At 50.1% G+C, this 18,437-nt stretch overlaps 1 protein-coding gene and 1 pseudogene across 7 annotated transcripts in view; one reads left to right on the top strand and one right to left on the bottom strand.

The window, feature by feature from the left end:
* Positions 1–4,097: 4,097 nt before the first annotated feature.
* On the top strand, positions 4,098–4,258 carry LOC112810143 (U4 spliceosomal RNA; annotated as a pseudogene).
* Positions 4,259–8,433: 4,175 nt separating this feature from the next.
* The window catches only part of CAMK1D (calcium/calmodulin dependent protein kinase ID), a 500,660-nt gene continuing 490,656 nt past the window's right edge, over positions 8,434–18,437 (bottom strand). For all 7 annotated transcript variants that reach the window (XM_073879923.1, XM_025853468.2, XM_025853467.2 and 4 more), the window contains 3 exons: positions 16,634–16,721; positions 15,618–15,735; positions 8,434–14,157 (listed from right to left, as the gene is read on the bottom strand). In XM_073879923.1, coding sequence (XP_073736024.1) covers positions 14,039–14,157; positions 15,618–15,735; positions 16,634–16,721 — 325 coding nt within the window. In that variant the 3' untranslated portion in view covers positions 8,434–14,038. The remainder of the gene's footprint in view (positions 14,158–15,617; positions 15,736–16,633; positions 16,722–18,437) is intronic.

An 18,437-nucleotide genomic window follows, 5' to 3' on the forward strand; every position in this document is an offset into this window, starting at 1 on the left:
ACACACACACACACACACACACACACACACACACACACACACACACAATTGGCCAACTGAAAGGAAACAGCTGGGACTATTTGATTAAAATGTCTTGGAACATGGCCCCTTCTAGCTGTCATCAGTATCACCAGTGGGCCAAGTGTGGCTAAACTGAATATGGCGTCCACATCCATTCTAGTGGTGGGATGGCACGAAGATGGCATTAGCTGACACTGGGTAAAGTCCAGAGTAGGCTGGTGGACTCAAGTACCTAGTGGCTCCCAGTGGGTTCTGGCCACTTCCCAGAAGCCAGGCTGGGACGCCCAGCTCTGAACCAACACCTGTCAAGTTTTAAAGCCCTTCTGCCTACACAAGAGGAAAGAAACAGGATAAGGCAGTAGAAGGAGGGTTTTGAGCCCTATTCCAGTGGGGCCTCAAGGTAAATGTGGCAGAGCCCTACCTTCCAGGTACCCTGCCTCTTATGGCTCCCACGAGCAGGTTAACAGCGACACAGGGCTGGTGCTACAAGCCTGGCGAGGGATCTGTGACAAGGATCTTCCTACCTGTCCTCTGTAAGCTGTGAAGCAGAGCGAATGGCCAGGCAGTTCCTAAGAGGGCTGTATGTCTAGCAGGCTAACAAATAGCCAGAGGGAGAGCAGTGTGGACAAAGGGCAAATGAGCCACAAAATCAGAGACAGTGCCCAGATATGTGTGCTCCGGGAAGGGGGGCCCCGAGGTGAGCGGCATTAGGGGATCCCGTGCATTCATGTGGCACACGTAATTGGCAGGGGCTGACCAGCTAAGAGACACAGAAGCCATTCCATTTACCGGCTTGGCCATTTGGTGATTCATGAACTCATCCAACAAACAGTTGTCCAGTGCCACCCAGTGTGTACTGGGGAGAAGAAGAGCAAAATGGTCACGGTCCTTGCCCTCGTTCACGCATACCCATGCTCCGCTCTTCCCGTGTGCAACAAAATGGAGGTAAGGAGCAACGAGGGGCTCCCGCAGCTCACCCCAGATGCGGAGATGAACCTAGTAGCTTCCTAAACTGATTCATAGGCAAGTCTGCTCGAAGTGCGAATCTGTGGGCGGATGTTTTTAAGAGCAATACAAGCTAATTCACGGTCGCCTTAGGAAACTTTTCCCAAAACTCTCTCTTCCTCTGAGAAAAAGAATATGGTGCACGTTTCCCTGGGGGTGGGGGGGGGATGGTTGTGGTGCTCTGATTCCCTTTAACCAAGTCTTAACAGCTTTCATGGCTGCTGTAGAGGGGAGACGCTGCCCGAGCACAGATTAATCTTTCATCTCCTTCTTTTTAAAGACAACAGAAGTTTCCACTGTCCTCCCCCGTCCCCCACCCGCCATGGCCCCTGAGTCTTACCTTCAAGGTGTAGGGTGCTGCAAAATCAGTCCCGCCCTGCCCTCCAGAGCCAGCTTATTCCACTGGTGGCTCAGATCCCACGGGACTTTCTAGGACGAGCAGCCGTGCAAGGCTTCTGTGCTAACACCCAAGGGCTTCACCTGCCTTTAGCCTTCACCTTCAGCCACTCAGCCACTGCCTCTTCCCTAACGCGTGGCTGGTCTCCCGTTTAGGGTTCCCTCCAGCCCGCAGGGCTCCTCCTTGGCGTCACTGCTACCTCCGCTCTTTGGAGGAGATGGACTTTGAATTTAAGGAGGTCTAACCCAAAGGTGCCATCCAACTTGGCCGGAGGTAATACAGAGGGGTTGTGACTCAGGGGGGCGGCCAGCCTCCTGATAATGACTTACCACTTATGGCTTCTGTGCTTTAGAGGTGGCTCCCCAGGGCCAGGCTCCACTGGGTTCCCACCTGCTGGCCGCCACCAGCGAGTTGAGAGAGGCCCGAGAAAGCCTGGGCCCTGCTGTCAAACACACACAACTGGGGCCCTGGGCCCTGCTGTCAAACACACACCCCAGGGCCTGGCTCCTCCTGGTGTGGTCTTGAACCAGCAGCACCTGCCTCTCTCGGGAGCTTGTTAGCGATGCAGAAGCTCAGCCCGTCCCGGACCTGTTGCATCAAACCCTGCAGCGCCACAAGATGCCAGGTGCCTCATAGGCCCATTTCAGTTCCAAAACCACTGCGCGAGGGGACGGGATGGTTCTTTTTCTGTGCAAGTGTTTTATCTGTATCCCTCTCTCTTTTCTCTCATTTTACTTCTTGTTCCACGACGTCATGAGTGTCAATTGGCACAACGGCTGCTTTACCGTAAGGTCCTTTGGCCAGCAGAAGGCTTGTTGCCGTGTAACAGGGTGGCGGTTTCCAGACAGACACTCAGAGGGAGGGATATTTATTCCTAAGTCCTTGCCCTCCCACAAAGGGAAAGTGATCAAGGGGTCTTGGCTGTGGTCAAGCGTAGCAGACTGGTTGCAAGGGCTGCTTAATTCCTTCACGTGCCACACTTTGCCTGTGGATTGATGAAATGGGTATTTCCTATTGCTCAATAAACATAGATGCCCCTTTGAATAATAAAATACAAATTCATTTTTTTTACAGCTTTACTGGAGTATAACTGATATACAAAGGATGGCATTTATTTATTTGGAGCAGGGAAGGGCAGAAGGTGAGGGAGAGAGAGTCCCAAGCAGACTCTGTGCTGAGGGCGGAGCCCGATATGGGGTTTGATCTCATGACCCTGAGATCATGACCTGAGCCGAAACCAAGAGTTGGACGTTCAACCTACTGAGCCCCCCAGGTTCCCCAAGGATGGCATATATTTAGTGTGTACGGTGTGATGAGTCTGGACTTCTGTAAACACCTGTGATACTACACCACAGTGAAATAGGCATTTGACACCTCCCAGAGTTTTCTTATTTCCCTTTGGGTTTTTTTTGTTGTTGTTGTTATTTTAGTTTTGTTTTGGTAAGAAGACTTCACATGAGATCTACTCTAGTAACAAATTTTGAAGTGCCCGAGATCTTACTGTTAACAGCAACAGATCTCTAGAATATATTCATCTTGCTTGACTTAAAGTTTATACCCATTGAATAACTAAATCTCCATTCCCCCCAAGCCCCGACAACCACTACTGTGTTCTCTGCTTCTACAAATTTGATTTGTAGAATTTTATTTTAGATTCCTCGTATGGTTGGAATCATGTGGTATCTGTCCCTCTGTGACTGGCTCGTTTCACTTAGCAAAATGTCCTCCATGTTGTCACGAATGGCAGGATTCCCTTCTTTTTTAAGGCTGGGTAATATTTCATCAAATGTATGTATATACCACCATTTCCTTATAAATTCGTAACTGTAAGTTTTTTGCACTGTACCTTTTCTTAGCCAATTCTATTTGCTAGCGTACTCAGTTCCATGAAAAGAGGCCACATTCTTCAAGAGTTGGGGGGCCACGGCTCTAAGCGCTCCGAAGCTCCACGCTCCCTGGAGTGCCTTAATCAAGAGCAAATATGTATTTGTATTCAGTTGTGAGTTTTCAAAAGATTTAAGTGTTTATTAAAAGCTAAAGTATAAATGTTGACCTTTTATTTTACAGAGAAATAAGGTCTTTGGGGAACTTTTTGCACCTGGATTATAGTGATGCTTGTGTAACATGACTTAGAGGGGTCCAAGGGTCCTTCGCAGGAAGGGTAGAAGGAAACTGTACTGTGATTACCTGAGGGAGAGGAAAGGAAGAGCAAAGGAAGAGAGACGAAGAGTAGATACGTCTCTGCAGGACAGAGCGCCCCTAACCATGGCCAAGCAAAGTGCTAAGGGCCTGGGTTCTGGCACCAGGCGACCTGCATTTAAATCCTGGCTCTGTCACCGGATGAGTGTCCTTGGGCTGCCGTAACAAAGTTCCACACACCGGGTGGCTTCAACCACAAAGATGGATTGTCTCATACCTTCTTGGAGACCAGAAGTCCGAGATGAAGGTGTTGGTTCCTCTGAGGGCTGTGAGGTCAGCAATCTGTTCATGCCTCCCCCTTAACTTCTGGTGATTTTCTGGCAATCCTTGGCAGCCTCGCCTTGTAGGTCTCTGTCTTAATCTTCCCATGGCATTCCCCCCGTGTGTCTGTCTGTCTCTGTTCAAATTTCCATTTTAAAAAGATAAGGACACCAGTCATAGTGGATTAGGATCTGCCCTCAAAGACCCTATTTCCAGCTTTGCGCAGTGGCAGTATTGTAGCCAGTGAGGTTTATCTGAGGCACGATTGTTGTTAATTGAAAGACCCTATTTCCAAATCAGGGCCCATTTTGAGGTACTGAGGGTTAGTACTTCAATATTTGAATTTTTATGGGGCACAGTTCAACCCATAAGAGCCCCTCGCTAGTGGTGTGGTTGGGAGAAGCCACCTAACCTTCTTGTGCCTCGGTACCCTCATCTATAAAATAGTAGTATCCCTACAACAGAGTCATTACAAGGACTGAAAAAGTCAAAACAGTGGCAGGCACACAGCACTATACGTGTTTGTTGTATGAGTTAATCTCTTCTATCTCAGGGGCCAGGTCTGTGGGTCCCTCCCTGCTGCGTGCTGCCTCCCCGTCTTCTCTACCTACATGTTGAATATAGGGGATTTTGCTGATGAGAGATGGTGAGTTCCAGAAAGCACAGTGGGAGCACCTCAGAGCAATGGGAAGACAGGGGTTAGTTCAGACAGGAGGAGACAGCCCGTTCTCGTTGAAGCTAGACCTGGAAGGCCTGGGCTAGAGTTGACCCTGGGCCCTCAGAGGAAGGCTGGTGATCACTTATGGTCCAGTTGTGTTTTGCTGCGAGCTAGGGAGTTTCTAAGTGCAAGGTGGCTTGATGACTAGGCTGCCCTGGTTCTGCCCTTGCGAATCACCAAGGTCACCTTTCCCCCCAGAGATCCTGGTTCGGTTGGCCTGGGCATTATTAGTATTTTCAGAATGTCCCCAAGATGATCCAAACACGCAGGCAGGCATGAGAACCAGAGGGAGAGGTTCCTTCGAGTCTCAAATTGGGGTCCAGCGTTGGGGCAGTGGCAGCACCTAAGAGCTTGTGAGGAAGGCAGAAGCCCGGGCCCCAGCCTAGACCTGCTGAATCAGAGTCTGAGTCTTAGCACAATTCCTCAGGAGAATGCGTGAGATGCACTGGGAGGCAGCTTTCTGAGCAGTGGCCGGGAGGGGGGAGGGGGGTTCTGTAGCCGGGAGCATAGCCAAGGAGGCTGGGCTCTCCTCTAGGGCAGACCCATTTACCTGAGCCGGAAGTGATGCCCAGTGTTCCCCACCTGCCGTGCCCTCGAGACATTCCTTCATGGTGGGGATTCCTGTCCAGATACAAGACCGTTACTTGTAAAGACTTACTCCCTGAGTAAGCTTTCTTTTCTCCCTCAGGGGTGCCATGTGACAAGCACCTCGGGCTAGGTGAGTACAGAAGTCAGCTGTTTGCCAGCTCCGTACTGGGGAACAGCTGGTCCTCATTGGGGTGGGGGTGGGGGCGATGTGCTCATCTGCGCATTCATAGCCAGGTTGGGCTGGCGGCTCAGCATCCCGAGTGAATTTCTCCATGAGCTGACATAAACAGCAAGGCCCACATGAACAGATCTTGGTGCACTTGAGAAAGAAAATATAGTGTTGAAGCTAAGGGAATGTTATTGGGAGGGGAGGAGGGGGTGAAGAGGTAGGCAAGAGGAAAAGGGTTAATAAATTGGCCACGAGCTGCATTTTCCTGGCCCACTGTCTTTCTGGAAAGAGTCCCCTTGCTGATGGAAACATACTAGGTGGATGAGCTCATGCTAAATACAGTTCCTCTCAAGGGAGGCTGGAAGAAAACAAGAGATCTGAGACACTTTCTTGAAAATAAATCAGCAGCTTTGAAGGTGATCTGCAGGAGAATAGCAGATGACAGGGAGGTCTGCATGTCAGGAATAAAACTTCATATGAACAGAACTTATCCTGAGATATGAATCCGAGCAAGAGAACAGACTAATTTAAAAAAATCCAGCAGTATTAACTGCATCTCTGATTCTAGATCAAGTTCACAGCTTCTGTGACATTCATCCTTGAGAAATGGAACAACAGAACAGCAGAAAACACGTGGGCTGTTGGCATAGCGACGCCTATGCCTTCCCTGTGGGTCCTCATCGCTGGGTGACCTGTAAGGCCAGGCTGGGCTACCGAACAAGATAAATGTCTCTTGGAGATGTGGACTGGACCCTAGGAACAGTGCGGTTCTGAAAAGTTAACTGATTTGATTGTGTCAATCCTCAACTCCGTAATCATCATCGGTCCCCACTTACCTATTAAATAGAGTCCAGATTTCATGCTTTCGAATTCAGTGACCTGGACAAAATCATGAGAGGCAACTGGGCAGAATGGCCTTTGGTGTCAGTCCCAGCTGAGTCAAATTGGCTGACCTCCGGTCAATCGCCAAAACTTTCTGAACCCAGCTGTGCACTGAAGGCACCTTCCTTATCAGGCTGATGGGCAAATGAGATGTGGAATGGGGTGCACTTAGCACAGTATCTAGAACTCAGTACATGATCCGTACATGACATCATCATTACTATGAGTTCTCGTTGGCACTACTAACAACAAGACTCCTCCCAGCCTACCTTCTCTCCCCGTGGTTTGCCCACACCCTTGGCTCATGCCTATGGAGATACGTACTATTCCGTCTGCATCCATGCTCTTGCTCACACTTTTCCTACTCACTTCCTGGATGGCACCTTCGTGGATAAACAAGCCCCCTTTCCCCTGAGCCAGGGTGCAGGGCCTGGCGTGGAAGGTGTGGATTGGCCATCAGTCCCCACTACTTACTCCCTCAGCTGGAAGCCCCTCTGTGCGGAGGGTCCAAGAGTACATGTGCGTGCACACACAAGACACCCTCTCTTTTTTGTTATGATGAGCTAATGTAACAGGAGTGCTTTTTGGAAATTACATATTCTGGGGGCTCCACACAGCTTTTGCAACCAAATATGTAAAAAAAAGGAGTTCATTACAGCTTCTCTTCCTTGGTCTTTCTCCGCTAGAGTGTACTGGCACAGCCAAGCCCATACACACCCCCAAGACCACCACTAGCCCAGCCAAATGGCTCGGCATGAGTGTGACCTGAAGACATTCTGTTTTCCGACCCTTTCTCTATGAGATAGTTTTGCTGTAGTCGTCCTCCTTGGGGGTGCGGAGGGCCAGGAGGGTGTGGGTGGACATGATTCATACCCCCTTTTGCCGTTAAGCTTTGTGCTTGCTGTGATCAGGCACGGCTCTTGTCTGGATGGACAATCCTGTAACCATGTGAGAAGTCTTTTCTTCTTGTACTGTTGGCCCCTAAGTGCATTATGATCAATGATAGATATTCACAAGAGAATGTGTAAGACCAAGTGTTATCTGGAAAATACAGGAAATTTGAGGTGAATTTCAGTGTCCCCAGAGAGGCTTGAGCCCCAGGGAGGCTGGGTAAATCTAGGAAGGACAGAGGGGCTGACCTGCTCAATGTGTCTGGAGCCAAGCACAAAAAAAGTTTGACCTTAAACATTTCGACTTGAGGGCACTAATAAATACCAGCTTTCTATCAGGGTATGTTTTATACTTTAGTGTGTTCGCTTTCGCTAAATTTTCAGTCACACTTGGCGAGTCCTATCTTTAATAAATCCTTACACAGTTTTCAAAAGTGGTTAGGTTACCAAAGTTCTTTGGTTCCTTAAAATCTGCATCAACACTGTCACCTATGAACCCACCAAATGATCCATTTGCTTTGATATACTTCATAATTAGGGTCTGCACTAAGAGAAGCCATACTGCATCAGAAAAGACTACATGTCAGATGGTGTGTGCCATATTTCTTCGGGGCTCCCTTATTTCCACAAAGGCCGTTTTCATCGATCCTCACTGCACGGGAAAGCGTTAATTCTGTTTCTCTAACACACGTCCAGTTCATTTCCCTCCGCAAATAGTCACTTACCATTTGGATTGGAGCTATCGTCTGGTCATCAGAGCTACTTCCCACAATATATTTGATGACCTATGAAATGCTGGTCCCCCCACCCAAGAGAAAGAAAGATAGCAGGCAGCCTTCTGCTCAGAATGAATCTTCCTTTAGGCATGGAGAGCTCCAAAGTTGTGCAGAGCAACCAGGTGGGTGTGGGGGTGAGCCTGCTGACCCCCTACTCAGACAAGGGTTCCTCAAAATCGGCTTTTCCTCTAAGTAACTCATGAATATCTAGTTAGTGCAATTTGAGTTAATGGGCCCACCTCCAGCCTCTTTCTGCAGCAGCAATGAAAAAGGGGAGCTTTCCCGTCCAGCAGGGTGGTAAAGTGGGGCACCCTCCACAGACCTCAAAGCCAAGATGTGCCCACCTCTTCCTCTCTTGGCACTTCCGGCTCATTGGGCAGGTGACGTGAAATGTTTAGGGAACCTCATGAGTTTCCAGGGGCTCAAACTCCCTGACTTCAAATCCAAACTTCGGAAAGGGGAGGAAGAGAGAGCTCTTGGAACACCCCCCTCTCCCGCTTTATGGAGGAAACAAGCCGCAATACATCTGACGGTGGTTAATTGTCTTTATTGGAGGAAAACAAGAAGTCATCAATCTCGTTATCATTATGATAGAAATCTTGGTATGTGTACATGATTGTCAAGGCAGAGAATCATTTGCTACATAGGCCCATGAACAATTTTGCAGTGCCGCAAACCTATGTGGGTTAAACTTCTTGCAGTTTGTTACATGCATGGAATAAATGCACAGTTTCCCTTCTTTGGGACAAACGTGTTTTTTATGGGAAAATTAAACCAATCACAAGCCTCATAATAATAGACGCGGGGACATTCCTGGATTCGCCAGTTGTAAGCTTTTGGAAAACATGCTCGCTCGCTGGTGGGAGGGCTCAGAGAAATGACGAAGGCCAATTAAGAAATTGTTCCCAATTTTATTCTGGACAGAATGTGCCTTTTATGTCGTCCAACCTGAAAGTGGCACTAAGCTAAATGTTCTCTGAAACGTGCAGCCAGTCTTTGGAAACAAAATGCTCTGCAGCCTTTCTCTTGTCATCGGATGGCTTGTCATACACTCCAACGCTGGGGCCCCGGAGGGAGGGCGGCAGGCTTCTGTGTGTACGACCGATGTCCAAACGAGTGACGTTCTTGTTCCTTCTTTTCTCCTTCTGGAGAGCCCGGCTGCCAGCCCTGCCCCAGGCCCTGCAGGGCTGACATGAGGGCCTGGCCATCTCCGTCTGCCCAGGTTAAGGTTTGCCTTTGAGGACTAATTTATTTTGTGTTTGGGCATTGGAGTCCCTGGTGATGACTTGTCTCTATGACCGAAGCCTCAAACACTCCTCTCATTTTCTTTCTTTTTTTCCTGTCCATAAGAAAATAAAATCACCTCTAAGTAAAATAATTCCGTAAATAATCAGAAGAAATAATCACCGTATGAGAAGTTCCCTGGGGACCAAAAGATTAAAAATAGATACGGCAAATGCAGAAGCAGCGTTGGTACAAAGGGTGAATGCAACAGTTTGTCCCTTTGGTGGAGACACAGAGAGAGAGGCAGACACCGAGAAGCCATTCCACCCTTGCTTTTGTTCACAAAACCAGACCTGGCAGCCACATGCTGCGGGGTTGGCGGCCAAATGCACAGCCTTTGGGTTCGAAGAAGCGGAGCCCCAACGCCGAGGCGCTCCAGTCGCAGGCGGCAGGGAAGGCCGGGAAGGGCTGCTGTGCCTTCCAGTGATGGTCTGAGTCCGCGTGCGGCAGGGGACAGGCCGGGCCCTGACCAGCGTGCGGGGCCGGCTTCACAGTGCGGCTGGGCTGGGCCGGGCCCTCGGCCAGGCTGCGACCGTGATGCGCTGGGACCTCAGGTAGGGTACGGGCGCGAGGGGGCGCGCGCTTCTGTCTTCCTTTCCCCGCTCTGTCCGCTGTCTGCGGTGGACCCTTTGACCAGCTCCCCGGTAGACGGGGGTTTCCTGGTGTCTTCGGGAAAGAAGCCCCCCTCGGAGGACTCTGTCCAGTTCACCTTTTCTAGCTCAACACTTTCAACTCTGAGAACCAAAGGCTTGAAACGCTTGTTTGCAAATGTCAGGTGCACTTGCAGCCCCAACCGAGGACCAGGTGCCCCCCCCCCCCCCCGGGAAAAGAGCGGTGGGTTACATACAGGTATACACAAATTTTTTTTTTTTGAAACAAACTGAACAGTGTTTGGTCTGGAATGTGTATAAGGAAAAGGCAAACTCTTTTGCCGAGTGTGGGGAGACAGGACGTGGAAGTACTGTTTGAGAAGAACATGCAAAGGTTTCGTGCATTGGTTGAAACAGAGGCCCTTCATCTCTTTGGCCGGAAGTGAGTGTGTGACCTTGGGAAAGAGTACATCTTATTTCCGTTTATGAGATAGGAGGAGGAGCTGCCGTTTGCCGGCCCTGGCTTTCCCTTCGTGTATCCGAGGGAAACCTCATGAGTCACACGGGGTAGGGAGTGTTGCAGCAACCTGAGTGCCACCCCCGTCTTCAGCCCTGGAGCCATGGTTCTTGCTGGGCCACAGAGCCTTCAAATACCGAGTTCTCTTATGGTCTCTTCGGTCTAAAATTGCTCATAAAATGTCACATCCCATGGGTTAATCAGATGAAGCTGTCACTCCTCGAGAGAGAGGGAGGGTCAACGCCCTTTCAGGAGGGGTCCCTGGGGTTCCCTCCCCTTTGTCCCTGGTGTTCTTGACCTTCACTCTAAAGGGGAATTCTTGTCTCCCACCTGGAACCCGTCCAGGATATGCTGGACACCAAGGCAGACAAATGAATAAGATGAGGTCAGTGCCGGGCAGGTAAACTGAGTCTGAGGGTCCTATGCCCAATCCCTGTCATCAGATGGCCCTGGCTTCCTAAGCGTCAGAGCCTTGCTTGTTTAGCCAAAGCCATCTCGTGTTGCCCCACGCTGGCCTGCTGAGTTCCTTGAACATCATGCTAACCGCTGGTTAGAGAGCGGGACCCTCTCCAAGGCCACAAGCTCCCATGCAGGGAGGTGGCGCCACTCCCTGCTCTTGAGGTGGGGCTACAGAAGTGACCAGAATTGTTGCCATAGTCAAGAACACTAAGCCCTGCCTTTTTTTTTTTTTTTTTTTTGGCATGCATAGTCCTTTACAAAGGAGACACGAAGGGGGAGATTAATCTTGCTGCTCTCTTACGGGGTTGGAGGCAGTGGGAGACGGGGAGACCTGCCCCTGGCAACAGAGCTGCGGTCCATCTATCTGGGCATCTCCATTTCTCAAGGGTATTCCGTGGTCCTCTGTGCTTCCCATCGGGACTCCCTGCCCCTCTCGGCTCCAGCGGCCTTTACCCCATCCAACCCAATGCCCCAGGCCCCGGTGTGCTTGCGAGGGAGAGCCGTGAGCCGTCCGGACTCCAGGGTACCCTGGTTAAGAGCGATCAGCTGCTGGTCTTGGGGGGCCTGCTTGTGGGCGCACACTCGCTGCCTGTCTCAAACCAGTGCTAGCTTTGCCTACTGCCTCATGGAGGAGGTGAAAAGCAGGACATGAGGGAAGGACAGACGGATAGGCAGCTGAGGGAGAGACCATTCAGGGACACGATTTCAACATGTCCTATTCAAGTAGGAAAAATTATCCACTTGCTCTGAGAAGCTTAGGAGACCAACAGGGAGCTTGGGGTTGAAAGGAAGCCCACGGTGGGACCAGTGGCCGTCCCTGAGCCTCGGCCACACACTGGCTTCCATGGGGAGTGGAAGCCTGGGGCACGTAGGAGATGCTCAGCTCCTACGGGTGGGATCTGACGTCGGCGAGGGGCCTGGGACTCAGCCGCCCCACTCGGCAGGTCTTAACAAAAGGCACATTCTGTGTTCTCTCGTCGTGTGATATGATAATAAAGCATAAATAATACCAAATGTGGTTGAAAGAGAACCTCTCTACTTCTGCCACAGAGGCTCTCTCAAAGAGCAGAAGTTCTTCCATATGGAATTTCTTTTTCTCCTCTTCCTGAAACAATAGGAAATGACCAAAGTCTGGTGGTGGTGAAACGGTCTTGATTTGCCTGATGTCGAGTTCAACAGAGTTTACCTTTTGGGCTGAAAGCAGTCACCGCCTCCTCGCACAATGTTTTGGAGACCTGAAGCGTCACGGGCCAAGCATGGCCAGGGGCTGGCCCAAACCACAGAAGGGACGCTTGCGACAGGCCTCAACTTTCACCTCCTCTGCACATGTCAGGTAAGACATACCTTCAAACTAATAGAATAGAACATGCGTCCCGCATATCAGCTCTAGGAAATAATTTAATCACCCATCAGTGAATGTGGCTTCAAAAGTTGCTCTCCCAATGCAACTGACTGCATCGAGCCCACAGGCCAAAGGACCGATCACTACTCCGTCACCCGTTACAGGGACCGCATCCGGGCAAATGATCACCCCCTGCAACATCTAATTACATGTTTTCTGATACTATGGAATGCTCCAGTACGCCTGTTAGTAAGCAACAGCCTAATAAAGCTCCTGGAGAGAGACCTCAGTTTTCTCAGATACTCTTTCTAATCTTCATGCCATTTTTTTCTACCCGTAAGGCAGACCTACAGATCTACAGGGACACGCGGCGGATTTGAGGCTCACGGTGCAAAATGCAGACTCATGGTCTTGCATGGGCAGGAGGGACAAGGGATGCATGCCTCTGCAAGAGAGCGTCCTGGAAGCCCCCTTGAGAAGGGTTTGCCCCCAGGTTCATGCCGTGCTCTATCCTGCACACCTATGCACCACATGGACCGACAACACGGCCAGTTTGCCTGGGACATGGCCAGATTTACCATGAAAGTCCTCCAACCCAAGAAATTCTTCACTCCCAGGCAACCTGGGCCCTTTGGTGACTCCACCATCACAGGTCTTTGGTTTTTCAGATTGCCCTGGTCAGAGGGAGGCCTTCCAGCCCCGGCCGGGCCTGGCGGAAGCCGTCTCTGGCCATCCCTGTGGTGGTCAGTGTCCCGCTTGCTCGGCAGGCCACCTCTCCTTACCACCCCCAAGATAAATGGACTCTTTTCCAAGGCCACTTCCCTCTCCTTGCCTGGATAACATTCAGAGAAGGACCGGATAAAAATCTGCAGAAACGACTTATGTGAGTCAGAGGCCATTTTAAGTGTAAGATTAGAAATGCATTTTTTTAAAAAACAGAGAGATTAACTTGAAAACTGCATAGCTGAGAGGGGAGCTTTCTGCGTTACCCTCGGGAGACATGGGGGCTGGGCGGGGAGCTCCCTTTGGACAAAATGGCATCTGGTTCCTTGTGGAAGGGCGGCTCTTATGTCTTTGCTGGGCATCCCCTTTACAGCACGTGGAGCCTCTGAAGTTTAGCCTTAGTCTCAGGGAAGGAGCAGGTTTCTGTATTTCTGACCAGTGACAGAGAAGGTCCCTAGGGTCCCTGGTTGGCCAGGGGCGGGCTGGAGGGGGTGCTGGAAAAGGTTTTCTGTAGATTCCCTCCCAAGGTGGCCCTGGAGACAAGACAGCCCCGAGGAACTGCAGAGTCGTTTTCATAGAGAGCTGCCCCTCCAGGGAAGGGGCAAGAAAGAGGAGGAGAGTAAAGTGCACTCTTCGCCTTGGAGACAGATGCTTGATCCTCCTATTAGAATTTTAAAAAATACCTTTACATTCCCCTTGGTGGGGAAAAAAAAATCTCTTAAAGGTTAACATAAAACTCTACTACTGACAAGCAAAAGATACAGGTCATGGGATTCAGGAGTGTAGATCAGAAAGCGCATTTCGTAAAAGGTAAAAAATAAAACCCTAATGCGCAATATTTACCGGTACTTAAATAATCCAGTTGAAACCTTTTTTGTCATTAATGAAAAAAATACAACATAGACGGTTACCCATACCCAGAAGAGCGGAAATGACAGGGCTTGGGGGAGAGGACGCGGGAGGTCCGTTCTGTCAGATCTTCTGCAAGATTCGTATGTACAGCACCAGATCCTATTACGTCAGCTCCCTTGAGTCAGTACAGTTTGTGAGAAATGAACGCTTCAGAATTGCAGTATAAAATATGGCCATAAAAAACTTCTGTCTTCCAGTCCTGTGCAGGAAGGTGCACCATGCAAGGTGGGATCGCTCCAGAGTGGCTGGTGGCGCTGGGGGCCCCCTTCCCCGGCCCCGCCCCTGGGCCCTGCCTCCAGAGCCAGTCACTTGCTTCCAGAGTGCACTGTGGTCACAGTGGTGGGCCTCGGTCTCCGCTCTGCCCCCACTCCAGAGACCCCCGACGAGGAAGAAACGAGACTACAGAGCGTGGAGGGTGCCCGACCTGCAGGGAGACAGTGGACACAGGAGGTCAAAGCTCCAGAAGAAAATACTCGCTCCCCTTTCCCACGGCAGGGTTTGGGGGGTGGGGGGCAAACTTTTATACACTTGATTCTAAATTTTTACCTACCTGTAGGAAATCATTTGCAAAAGGTCCTTAAAATGCTTTCTTCTTAGGCCCAACTCTTCCCTCCCATTCTCATTATCATGATCATAAGGGCTTTGTAGTTGATGATGACAGGGTTTAGCACCCTCATAGGATGGGTGCTGCTTACTGAGTGCTTACTCTGTACGAGGCTTCAGGCTAGGTGTTGAATACACACTCATTTTAAGAGCTGTTGTCACCACAGCTCCGTGAGTAGAGATTTGAAGAATAAAGAAAGAATACAATCCCCCTTCCGCCCCCTGTTTTGTGTGTGGTCTCTACTCCTGCTAAGAGGTGTCTGTGACACAGAGAGATCGCCATGAGAAATCACCTCTTTCTCCTATTCCAGCAGCCCTGGCCTAGAAAAATGCCTCATAGGCTGCACCACCATGCTCCCCAAGCCACGTGTTGGCATCAGACAATGCTGATGTGGGATGAATCCCCTGGAGCTCAGCTCCAGTAGTGCATCTGCCTGTGAACTTTGTGGGCTCCGACAGAGGAAGATCTATCATATGTGGGTCTACCACGGTGTGCGGTTGGGTCAGGGGATGCTCATGGAGATTTCTGGGGAAAATGTAAGGGCTCACCTTCCCAGATGAGATGGGAAGACTATTGAGAGGGGGAGGGAACCCTTTTCTGAGGGTAATGGGGTGAAACGTGAGGCCTAGAGCGAGACCAAATGGAAGGGCCTCATGATCAAGGAGATAATGGCCAATGGGCACCATCAAGGCAACTCCTCCGAAATGGACAGGAGCCCCTGGGATGGCCTAATATAGAATGAAGATAAGTACACCAGAGGGTGGTGGGGAATGGGAGAGAGAAATAGACGAGTGCAAGCGACCATCCACGCAAAGATGAGGGACTGTGCAATACCCTACAGCAAAGCCAATGCACGTCACATACTTCAGCTCCCAGTATCAAAAACAGGTATTAAAAGCCAATGAGATCAGGCGATCATGAGTCTCTGCCATCCCTTCCTCAACCCCTAAGAATGACGCGCGATGGCAAGTGAACCTCGGGGGAAGGAGACACAGATCCAAAAGTGTCTGGGCTTTTGTCTAGACAGACATGGCTGTGCGGGACTTGAGCCATGGATTTCTCATCTCAAACTGGGAATAACAATCCTCACTGTTGTGTGAATATCCGATAATGAACTGTTTAGGAAATATTCTTTCTAAATTAAATAAGGTCCCCGGGTTGTTGGGACGTTCAATGGGATGAGGTATCAAAGACCGGGTGCTCGCGGACGCCAGTCCCCTCCCCACCCCAGATGTGTCGGCAATACCGGTTGGAAAGTTCTGTCCTTGCTGCATACGCACAATCTTTTTGGCTGGCCAAGCTGAGGCCGCTGGAAACACTTGCATTTGAACTGTCCAGGCTGCTGCCAAGATGAAGCTTCCTCATATGCCTCACGACGGCCGTCGCATTGAACGCTTGCTGAAATTTAAGGAAGGGAAAAAGCGCACAAAATAGTCCGGCTCATTCGAAAAGACTCAGGCTGTGTCTGGTTGTTTCTCCTGTTACCCCGAGCATTTCGGACGTCTTAAAACATTCTCATGGTACTTTAGAAAGGAAGCTCATCTTGCCTCTTCTTCTAAAATGACACGAAATCATTGTGCCCCTACCCACCCCCGAGATGTATTTTGGAGATTTAAACAAATACTCTTCTTCTGACATAGCAAACATCTAGAATGAATGTAAACCAATTCTCTCCATAATTTTAGAGAAGTGACTTTTAGAATCAAAGGCATGTTATAATAAGACAGTATCTGAAATGATACTCTATGATGAGGTTTTAAGGTAGTTTTTATTTTGCTGTTGTTGGCGCTCGTGTCCTAACTCATAGCCTTTCCTCTGAATAAAGTAGGTCAGTGGAATTCATTTTGTTTCTGTACAGCCTCTCGGGGCAGAACAGCCAGCTCTTAATTTATGCACACTGATTAGGGCCTAGGGTTTAGGCTTTCCTAAACAGGGTTTCCCTGGGTTTCCCTTCCTGCTTTCGTATCATTTTAATAGAAGTCAACTATTCAAAGTTCCAGTAATGGAAAGGCAGACAACAGGAATTACGGTCTTAAGAAACAGCAACTGAGTGAGAACCAGCACTGTTGCTGGGGAAATATTAAATCGTGTATTTAACCCCCCCACACCAAGACACCCCCTTTGCATCTTAATCCTCATCAGTTAAAATTAGCAAGATTTTTCTGGATGAGGTTCTGGGGATTTTCATCCAACTCAGGTGATAGTAACATTTAGAAATAATAAATGCTCCAACCACAGGGCAAATTTTGTGGGATTTGTTCGATTCACCAGGAATTGAATAAAGCAAGAGACTTACTCTCCATTTGCTTTTTGCGAAGTTCTTCCGGATCTGGGCACTGACGGACTCATGAATGTTTTTGTTGAGGGCTGTGTCACCAGCGATCCTGAAACAGAGGCAATGATGCTTCTTTAAAAGACTTTCTTGGGCGGGGGGCGGGGGGGGGGGTGTGTGCTGTGATACTGGGTCTCACGCTGCTTTCCCAGGAAAGACTCAGTCCAGCGCCCATCCCGAGGTTCCCTGAAAGGGTTGCTCGTCGGCGCCCTTCCAGGCTGCATGGCTCTTGTCTGAATGCACACAATCCTCCACCACCATGCTCAAAGTCCTGTCCCCCTTCTAGACACTGCACCCTCCGGGGGATTCGTGGACCTCTCTGCCTGGTTCCCACTTCCTCCCTTTTGACCGCAGTTCCTGCAACAGCAGAAGACACAAGGCAACCTGAACCCAGTTTCCCCTCCTTCTTCCTCCGTCTCCCTCTCCACCAGCTCTCTACCTGTAGGAGGTCCTGATGTGTTTCCTGCCTGGTCTGACCACCAGATCCCTACCCAGGGCCATCTTCCCAGCTTCTCCCTGCCTGAGGCTCGGTCTTTGTGTCCTCTCCAGGCCCGCTGCTCCGTGGACCCGCTCACACCCTGGGCCCAGAACATCCTTCCGGCTCCATTCCAGCAGAATGAGGCTCGGCCACGTTGTCCTTGCCCACACCGGGTGCCCCCTCACCTCTGTGCTCAGTGAGAGGGCACCCAGCCTCAGCTCACCCCTGCTTGGCAAATCTTCTTCCCTTGCATTTCCTGGAAAAGTTCTCAGAATGGCCAGGACCAAATCCACTCGGCACTCGGCTGGGCATTCGTTGTTGCTGTTCTATAGCCCTCTGTTAGCAGGGAAGAAGGCAGGTCTGCTCTTCACCTCTGTCCTTAGAAACGACCTAGGAATTAACGGCCTTCACCCTAGTCCTTCCTCCACCTGCTTTACCACCTCTCCTTCCCTCCGGTCCTCCTTCCCCTTCTCCCTGGCCTCCTACCTCCCCCCATCTCGGTGCACAATCTCCAGTCTCACTGGTAACCTGGGGGTCACCCGCTTCTTCTCCCACACATCCGCATCAACCTCAGCACCGTCCCTCCACTACAACCAATCGCCTGGCCTTCCCCCCAGTTTCAGAGGAAGCTGTGTTTTGCTCTCATTCTTTTCTGCGCTTAGAACCTTCCATATCTTCCTTTTCATTTAACAACTATTAAATTCTAGCTTGGTATCCGATAACTATGAAATAATATTTTTTAAAGATTTTATTTATTTATTTGACAGAGAGAGAGAGAGAGACAGCGAGAGGGAACACAAGCAGGGGGAGCGGGAGAGGGAGAAGCAGGCTTCTCGCAGAGCAGGGAGCCCGATGCGGGGCTGATCCCAGTGCTGGGTTCGTGACCTGAGCCAAAGGCAGATGCTTAACGACTGAGCCATCCAGGCGCCCCCCCGCCATGAAATAAATTTTTGCATCTTGGAGGTTAAGGGGCAGATAAATGCTGGGAACATCCTTTTTGGCTGGAAGGTGACTGGTTAGTGAGGAAACCTGTCATCTCCCAGACCCACATGGCCCTGGACCCCAAAACAGCCTGGATGCCACACCATGTGATGTCCAACCATTTGAAGATATGAAGGTAAGAAGCTTCGGCCTTATTCAGACAAGAAATCATCCCCAGGTAAAAAATATGTCCCCACCCACCCCAGCCTTTCACTTTAGAATAGAAACATGGTGCAGGACTGGACCTTTAGTCTGTGCCAGGCTGGGATGCAGTTTAGAATGCACTCCGATATTCTCAGCTAAGAGCAA

This window comes from Callorhinus ursinus, unplaced genomic scaffold, assembly GCF_003265705.2.
Source record: "Callorhinus ursinus isolate GAN/ISIS: 27379988/994484 unplaced genomic scaffold, GSC_fseal_2.0 scaffold36, whole genome shotgun sequence".
In the NCBI taxonomy this organism is placed as follows: Eukaryota; Metazoa; Chordata; class Mammalia; order Carnivora; family Otariidae; genus Callorhinus; species Callorhinus ursinus.